This window comes from Scyliorhinus canicula, chromosome 13 (genome assembly GCF_902713615.1).
Source record: "Scyliorhinus canicula chromosome 13, sScyCan1.1, whole genome shotgun sequence".
Lineage (NCBI taxonomy): Eukaryota > Metazoa > Chordata > Chondrichthyes > Carcharhiniformes > Scyliorhinidae > Scyliorhinus > Scyliorhinus canicula.
Genome location: NC_052158.1, coordinates 49,685,040 through 49,694,716, shown reverse-complemented (window position 1 = coordinate 49,694,716; position 9,677 = coordinate 49,685,040). Strand labels below are relative to the sequence as shown.

At 41.4% G+C, this 9,677-nt stretch overlaps 1 protein-coding gene across 1 annotated transcript; it reads left to right on the top strand.

Moving 5' to 3' along the window:
- The first annotated feature begins 872 nt into the window (after window positions 1-872).
- LOC119975598 (probable G-protein coupled receptor 139) lies at window positions 873-8,291 on the top strand. The gene is made up of 2 exons (XM_038815384.1): window positions 873-1,014; window positions 7,381-8,291. The coding sequence occupies exons 1-2, from the start codon at window positions 873-875 to the stop codon at window positions 8,289-8,291; spliced, it is 1,053 nt and encodes a 350-aa protein (XP_038671312.1).
- Window positions 8,292-9,677: the final 1,386 nt, after the last annotated feature.

Genomic DNA, 9,677 nt, shown 5'->3' with positions numbered 1-9,677 from the left:
CGAAAGCCTTCTGAAAGTCTAAATTAACCACATCCACCTGGTCAACTCTTCAAATATTTCCAGTAGATTTGTCAAGCATAGGGGTGGTGTAACGGAGGCGTGTAAAATTGCACGTGACCGGGAGCCCTACTTACCATAGCAGAGTTCAAAAAACAAAGATTTAAAGGAATTCCAAAAAGGATCAAAGAGGAGATATGGGAAAAATATTTCACACAATGGTTAGTAGGGAGATGGCGTTCAGTCCCTGGAAGTTTGCTCGAGGCAGAACGTCTCACCACATTTAAATTCATGACTATTTGGAGAGATGAGTGGCAGGGATGTGAAACATAGCTCCTTTCCTCTGAGCACAGATAGAATGAACCAAATGGCCTCCTTCTGCGTTGGACCTCGATGCGTTTGTGATTCTCTGATATCCTCTTCCCCAGCTCTGTATTATTGCCTTGATAATTTCCCACCTCGTCGTCTCCTTCCCCATCTTCCCTGAACCAGCTTTGTCCAGGAACATTTTCTAATTTGTCCTTAGCTTTTCAGAGACCGGTCTCTGTTACTCCCATATTCAATAAACACCCATAATGACCTGCATGGAAGAGCTATGAGTGAAACCAGGGAACAGATCGATACACAGAATCACAGATATTGGGACTTCATCTCCACGGTGACTGACGTTAGCTCAAATGTTAATGAGATTGAGAGATTTTGAGGTGTGGAACTTTTGCTACTCAAGATCTGACACAATATGTTTGTTTAATGATGTGAACAATATCTTTCTCCCTGGGACCAACTCGTCCCACCTGGGGGTTTCCCTTCACAATAAATAAGGGAAGCGTTTTAATGTTATCTCCCAGAGCAGGACGGAGCGTGGTCGGAAACACATGGACCAAATCGGGGCAAAATCGCATGGCAGCTCACCAGCACCGACAAAACCCACAGTTCCATTGAGCATTCAGATAAAGCTGGTACTGGAGAAGATCGAAGAGATATACTACCCGATCCTTGTTGGTATTGGTGTTTCTTGTAAGTCTGTGTACCTTTATTAATTCTATATACGTTAATTATATTCATGTATTTTAATGCAATGCCTTGATTTTGATGTATCAGGTAATGTTCCGAATCCAGGTTTAATTCACTAATCCACGCTTTCCTCTATTACTGTTCCTTGGCTTTAATATCGTCTACACCTCGATTCATTCACCCCCGTTTAACTAGATTACTCTTCAGATTTACTGTTCGCTCCTCACTTCGGTTGGTACCTTGAAAGTAATCGGACCAGTTGTTCAGATTATAAACATGTCCATGAGATGAACATATTTACCAGATCAGAAATAACTGTGGCTGGGGTCACTGCAGCGTTTTATTATATCTGCTAATAAATTTGGATATGATTTCATAGAATTTACAGTGCAAAAGGAGGCCATTCGACCCATCGAGTCTGCACCGGCTCTTGGAAAGAGCACCCACCTGAAACCAGACCACCACCCCATCCTCGTAATCCAGTAACCCCACCTAACCTGAGGGCAATTTAGCGTGGCCAATCCACCGAACCTGCACATCTTTGGACTGTGGGAACACCCGGACGAAACCGACACATACACGTAGAGAACGTTTATATATATGTTTCTGGAACATACCTGTTCATACACCTGAGGAAGGAACAGTGCTCCGAAAGCTAGTGCTTGAAACAAACCAGTTGGACTTTAACCTGGTGTTGTAAGACTTCTTACTGTGCTCAGCCCAGTCCACCGCCGGCATCTCCACATCATGACTCCATACAGACAGTGAATAAGGCGGGAATCGAACCTGATACCCTGGAGCTATAAAGCCACTTTGCAAACCAATGCGCTGACGTGCCGCCCTATCAAATGCCAAGACAGGAACACTAATCCTAAATATAATACTCCAAATGCAATAACGTGTTCAGTCTGCTTATTTTCCATTTCAATCTGCAGTTTGCTCCTTGTCTGCAGATTATTAGGGCAAGATTACAGAAACAAATGAATGAAAAGTTTGCTACGTTCTCGACACTATTTCATAAATTGACACCAATAACTATTCAAATTTCCATTAACATTTTGATTTTCGATTCAATTTGTCACTTATCCTCAAACATAGGATGACTCGATTGAGAACAGGGCAGGAAACTGTGCCGATTCCTCTCTCCAACGGAATAACTAAGTAGAGATCAAGAGCAGGAAATTGCTAATTCCCCTCTCTACTTTGGGATAACTGAATACGTTTTAGAGTTTTAATTCGTCTCTGGTGACAGGGGAGATTCCAGAAGACTGAAGATCAGTTAATGTTACTCCTCTCTTGACGAATGGAGGCAGAGATAATCCAGGGGATTAGAGACCATTGCGTCTCATGTCAGTGGTTGGGAAAGGATATATTCTGCCGGATATAATTAATTTCTACTTGGAAAGCGTTCATCGGGATAGTCAGCATGGCTTAGTGAGAGGGAGGGCATGCCTAACAAATTTGATCGTATTTTGTGACAAAGTGTGTAAACGAAGGAAGTGCAGGATTTTAGCGAAGCCCTTGATATGGTCCCATATGGGAGAGTGATTGAGAAGGTTGAATCACATGGAATTCAAGACACCCTGTCGAGATGGATCCGAAACTCATTTTGCCTGACGACACAAAGCATGGCTGTGGAAGGATGTTTGAGTAACGAATGTCGGTGTCCAGCAGTGTTACACAGGGGCAGTGCGCGTCCCTTGTTGTTTGTTATGTATATACAAATGATAGAGACGAGAACGTGCGAGGAATGAAAAGTAGGTTTGAAAGTGATACCAAGATTAGTAGGGTGGTTAACAGTGAAGAAGAGGGTCATAGGATACATAAAGTAATAGATTAATTGGTCAGAATGGGAGAGCCATGGCAGATGGCATTTAACCCTAATAAGTGCGAGGTGATTCACTATGGTAGAAGAAATAGGACAAATGAACATGCAATGAATAGTAGGACACCAGGAAGCTCAGAGGAACAGATGGATCTTGGGGTACATTTCCACAGATCCCTTAAGGTGAGTGAGCAGGTGAAGCATATAGTTTAGAAGTCATAGGGACACCTGGCTATGTCACTCGTGGCAGAGAATATAAGAGCAAGGAGGTTATGTTGGAGCTGTGTAGAATGGAGGAAGGTGATTGCACTGGAGGGGGTATAGCCGATATTTACGAGGATGTTGCTTGGCATGACGCATCTGAGCTATAAGGACAGAATGGCGAGGCTTGGATTATTTTCATTAGAGGGAAGAAGGTGGGGATATTATTGTGGTGTATAACATTATGAGGAGTTTGGAAAGGGTAAACAGGAAACAACAGTTCCCCTTGATTAGGGTTCAATCACAAGGCATATTAGATTTTGGGTGAGGGGGAAGAAATTCCAAGGGAATTTGAGAATGTATTATTTTATTCAGAGAGGATAGAATCTGGAAAGTTCGGCCTAGGAAGGTAGTGGAGGCTGCAAACCAACACATTTAAAAAGCACGGATGAGCAGTTTAAACACCATCATAGTCAATAAAATAATGGTAAGTGCGATTAGCACGAGATTATGGGAAATTGTTGTCAGTGCAGACTCAATGGTCCAAAGGCATATAACTATGACAAACTGTACAGCGATAGGAGCAGGAACCTGTGTGGATTCCTATCTGATGAATACATATCAATCAGGAAGTGAAAGATTTTGATTCTTCTGCCTAACCAAGGATAACTGTATGGAGATCAGACACAGGAAGCTGTGCTGATTCATCTCTCTAACCCACGATGACTGTACAGATATCAGGAGAAGGAACCTGTGCTAATTCACCCCAGGTAACTCTATAGAGAGCAGGAGTAGGATGTTGTCGGAATTCGTGGAATCATACAATTTACTGTGCAGAAAGAGGCCATTCGGCCCATCAAGGCTGCACTGGCTCTTGGAAAGAGCACCCTACTTTAGCCCACACCTCTACCCTATTCCCGCAACCAGGTAACTCCACCTGACCTTTTTGGATACGAAGGTCAAATTTGCATGGCCAGTCCAACCTGCATATCTTTGGACTGTGGGAGGAAACCGGAGCACCCAGAGGAAACCCACGCAGATAGTAACACAAGCCGGGAATCGAAACTGGGACCTTGGAGCTGTGAAGCAACTGTGCTAACCGTGCCTCGAGGAATTCCTCGCTCTAATCCAGGATAACTGTTGGTGATTACGAGAAAGAACCTGGTGTTATTCCACTCTCTGGCCCAAGATAACTGTATAAAGATCAGGAGCAGGAAACGGTGCTCATTCCTCTCTCTAACCCAGGATAAGTGTATAGAGGTCAGGAGCAGGAAGCGATGTTGATTAATGTCTCTTCTCAGGTTAACTGTCTGGAGATCAGGACCCTGGTTGATTCCTCTCACTAGCCCAGGACAACTATATAGAGATTAGGACAGGAAACTGTGCCGATCCCTCTCTCTAGCGCAGGATAACTGTAAAATACCGGGAGCAGGAACCTGTACTGATTCCTCTCTGTAACCCAGAATGACTGCAGACATCCGGAGCAGCACAATGTGTTGATTCCTGTCTCTTACCCAGGAATCAAACTATTGAGTCAAGGGCAGGAACCTGTGTGATTCCACTCACTAATCCAGGATAACTCTATATAGATCAGGATCAAGAACCTGTCCATATTCCTCTCTCTAATCCTGAATAACTGTATCGAAATCAGACCAAGGGCTGTGCTGTTCCCTCTCTCTCACTCCACAATACTGTATAGAGGTCCGGATCAGGAACCACTGCTGATTCCTCACTCTAACTCCGGAAAACTGTATAGAGATCAGGAGCATGAAAGTGTTGATTCCTCTCTCTAACCCAGTGGTTCTCAACCTTTTTTAACCCATGGACCCCTTTTCCTCTTAATTTTTTTTGTGGACCCCCATAGCCATTCCACAAAAAAAAAGCTTCTTATATTTTTCACTAACAAAAAAGTAAAGGAATTGTATCAAATATTAAAGAAATAGTAAATGATTATGCTTTATTTTGAAAGAAAACTAATTTATTGCAAATAAACATATTTAACAATTAAATTCTATAGAGCATTATGTACACTAGTAAATAATTCATAATAAACCATTTTAAGATAGGCCTAAGTGAGTAATTAAGAAAAAAATGCAGATTTATTCAATGAGATCCCTGTGGTTGATGCTGCTCAGCGAGATTTTTTATATTCGGTTCCATCGCGGTCAATGATAGTCGAAGATCACCCTTTTTAACAATGTCGAGTCTATTACGAGCTTTTGATAATAAGTGAAGAACACGACTAAATCCTGATTCAACAAGGTAAGATGATGGAAAAGCTATAACTTAGAGCTGTGCTTTATCCCAGAGTAGTGGGTACTTTTTTGCAGTGTCATTTGTTTTCCATATATTATGCTTCCCATCTTTGAATTTTGCGTGCAATATTTCGTCACTTTGTAATTCAATGAGGGTCTCCTGTAAAGAAATGTCTACATCGGCAGCATTAACTTCAAAAGGAATTGCCACCCAAGTTGGTATATCCATCATGAGTAGGTCACTAAACCGAGCTTGCATATTTTCATGCAAATTTTCCAAATATTCAGCATACAATGCAAGGTCATCATCGTGCTAATCTCTGCTAATCGAGGTCAAACAAGGAAACTGTTCAAATGCACGACGTCTGATATTAATTTTTTACAGCGGCAGTTTTCTCAGAAAAGCAGTAATAGCACCTTTACTGGATATGAGATCAGAATGTTTTTCTTGGAGCTGTTTATTAAGTAAATTGATTTTTTCAAATATATCAGATAAGTAAAATACATCACATTTAGCTGCAAGCAGTTGTTCTCCAAGCTGGGTGTTAGCCAGAAATAAGACAATAGAGTCCCAAAGTTCAGTAAAACGATGAAGACAATTCCCCTTTGATAACCACCTCACCACAGTATGCATTACAAGGCGTTCAAACTCTTCTCCATTATCTCTGCAGAATTCACGAAAGAGGCGATCTCGAAGAGAATTTGATTTAATATGGTTAACCACTTTTAAGAATTATATGTAAAATGTTAACAAAACTAAAAGATAAATTTGCACCAAATGCAACATATATTTATGAACCAATACTTTTAATATCACTTATCTTGTTGCGACGGAGTTTAGCACAGAACTGAAGTGACCTGCTTGGGTCATGTCGATATTTATAGCTCCTGAGAATTGATAGTTTCAACCGAAATCGTTTCTGCTACTAAAGAAGTTAGTGCCGTTAATCCTTCCTTCATTAGCGTAGTAAACTAATCCAAGGGAGATTAGTGGGACAATTAGGGCCACAGCAAATGTACCTTTTTGGTTCTGAGCTCCTTCAGCCCTCAAGGTAAATTAGATAGATTATAATCTCTCTTTGACCTTTGTCAGTGCGAGAGAGAGAGAATCTAATTTGTTCTGAAGTAGTTGCTCTATGGACCACTACAATATCACCGTGGACCCCCAATTCGGTATTTTATTTGTATGGACCCCCAGTAATGTTACATGGACCCCAGGGTCCATGTGGACCCCGGTTGAGAACCATTGCTGTAACCCATGATAACTCTTGGGGAACTGGAGAAAGAAACTGGATTGATACCTCTCTGTAGCCCCGTGCAGACATCTGGAGCAGGAACCTGTGCCGAAACCTTTCTCTAATCCATGATAACTGTATAAATATTAAGAGCAGCAATCTGTGAGGATTCCTGTCCCTAAATCAGCTTAACTGCATAGAGATCAGAATGAGGAACCTGTGCTGATTCCACTCTCGGACCCAAGATAACTTTGAGACCGGAGCAGAACCCTGTGCCGATTCCATTCTCTATCCAAGGATAACTCTATAGGCATCAGAGGTAGGAACCTGTGCTGATTTCTGTCTCTAACCCAGGACAACTGTATAGAGATCAGCAGCTGATTAGCTGATTCCTTTCTTTAATGCAAGAAAACAGCTGATTACTTTCTCTAACCCAGGGTAAGTGGGTTTACTCTGGATGTTCCGGTTCCCTCCCAGAAGTCCCGAAAGACGTGCTTGTTAGGTGAATTGGACCTTCTAATTCTTCTTCAGATTACCAGAACAGGAGCCGGAGTGTGACGATTTGGGGATTTTCACAATGACTTAATTGCAGTGTTGATGTAAGCCTATTTCTCACACTAATAACGATTATTATTATGACAATAACTGTTGTTTTCTTATAATCTCTGAACTTCTTTGCTAATATTTTGCAGTATGATCGCTTTCGAGCATAACAAACATTCACATAGATAGTAATTATGCAGATCACAGAATTCCGTCACAATGTTCCATATTTCAGCCTGAACTCCATCAAACTGTTGGTTTTGCTCTCAGAACATTTTATAATTTTCATGTTTATTCCCGGTCAACACAGTCAACTTAGTGACAATTGTGATCCTGTCTCGTGGCAAGTGTGGACTCTCCAAATGTGTCACTCACTACCTGGTGGCCATGGCTACAGCTGATCTACTGGTCGTCATCGTTGATCTGATTCTGAGACGCATGCCTGTTGTTTATTGGTTTGAGTTTAATTTTGTGAACTCCATATCTCTGTGTAACATCCATGCAGTCCTCCTTTATGCAGTCACAGACTGTTCAGTCTGGTTCACCGTCCTATTTACCTTTGATCGATTTGTAGCCATTTGCTGCCAGAAGCTGAAAGCTAAATACTGCAATGGAAAAACAGCAGCTATTGTGATAGCAGTAGTGACAGTGCTGAGCTTTCTCAAGAACATTTTCTGGTTCTTTCTGTATACAAGTCAATATAGGCTCGCCGATGACCTCTGGTTTTGCGTTGTGACAGGAAGTGTTCGTTTTTCATTGTTCTGGAGAATAATTGAACTACTTCATTATGTGTCCACTCCCTGTATCCCGTTTTTCGTGATTATCCTGTTCAATGTCTTGACTGTGAGACACATAATAGCTGCAAATATTGTTCGCCAGAGACTCAGGGGCCAGCGCAGTGGAGAGAAGAAAAATGATCCTGAGGTGCAGAACCGGAAAAAATCCATCATTGTAATGTTCACCATTTCTGGGAATTTTATAGTGTTATGGGCTGTTTGTCTGATTTACTCTGTCGGTTACCAAATGAGATGGCTGGGCTACAGTTCTATAAGACTACATTACATAATTGGGAAAATAGGATTTATTTTTCAGCTTCTAAATTGCTGCACCAACACTTGGATTTATGCAATGACACAAACTAAATTCAGAGTGGAGTTGATGAAGTTGATGAAATACCCTTTGGTTGCTTTTGTTAAATTACTGGTTAAAATAGTTCTTTAATATGAACATAATGGCTCCCTGCTTTGTGACACAAAGCTTGTACATGCTGTATTCACAAAAAGAAACTATATTAATTCCAGAAATTATTAAACATCTGGATGTATTTACAGAGGGGCAAGTTCAGAAACGAATGGGGACATAAAGTATTGGTCAAATAATCGTTAAAGTAACAACTAAATTCTAGTTTAGGAGTATTATGAGAAGAGCCAGTTTCAAGAACGCTTCAGAATTTTTACAGGAAAGATGAAGACATTTTTGTTGCAACATTTCCCTGAATGCTTCCCCATCCGCAGTGGGAGGTCCAGAGAGTGAGTCACTGGATGTCCATAGAGTGAGCCACTGCTGGAACAGAATCTAGAAAGCAGAGCCAACCAACATCCCTTCCGTAATGTAAGGAAGAAAGAGGGGACTAGTGGGACAAAGGAGCATTTGTTTAAAGTGATGGCAATGGTGGTATTTCAGTGGCTCAACTATCAGTGTATCATAACGGTTAAATGCGTCGCCTGGTATGTGAAGAATCCAGTTTCTTGAGTAGGGAAATGGGTTGTGCAGTCAAAGGAATTGTTTTGATGGAAAACGAACATGGATTTTGGTGGGGGAGTAGGGTAGATCAAACTTATGTGTTTCTTTTTAAATTTAGAGTACTCAAATATGTTTGCCAATTAAGGGGTAATTATGAGCATGTTTGGGCGACAGTTCTATAAGACTACATTACACATTTGGGAAAGTAGGATTTATATTTCAGCTTCTACGTAGCTGCACCGACTCTTGGATTTTGCAATGACACAAGGTAAATTCAGAGTGGTGTTGAAGAAGTTAATGAAATACCCTTTGGTAGCTTTTGTTGGATTACTGGTTAAAATTGTTCTTCCGTATGAACATAATGACTCCCTGCTTTGTGACACAAAGCTTCTATATATTGTATTCACAAAAAGAAACTATATTAATTTCCAGAAATTATTAAACATCTGGATGTATTTAGAGAGGAGCAAGTTAAGAAATCGGTGGGCACATAAAGTATTGGTCAAATAATCGTTAAAGTACCATCTGAATTCTGGTTTAGGAGTATTATGAGAAGAGTCATAATACACTGCACACCTTTTGGGGGTGAGACCCACGCAGCAACGAGGAGAATGTGCAAACTGCACACAGACAGTGACCCAAGGCTGGGAGTCCATGAACAGAGTTAACATTTGGAGTCCATTAACCTTCTTCAGGTAGTTGTGTATGGTTGTGGGAGGATGCCGTTGCCTCTGGGGGTACGGGGATGGGGTGGGGGAGTGGGACTTTCCAAAGGTTGGGGTACACTTGGTAGACTGAATGGCCTCCATTTGCACTGTTGGGATTCAATGGAAGGATGGCGAAAGGCTCGAACTGGGATTCTCC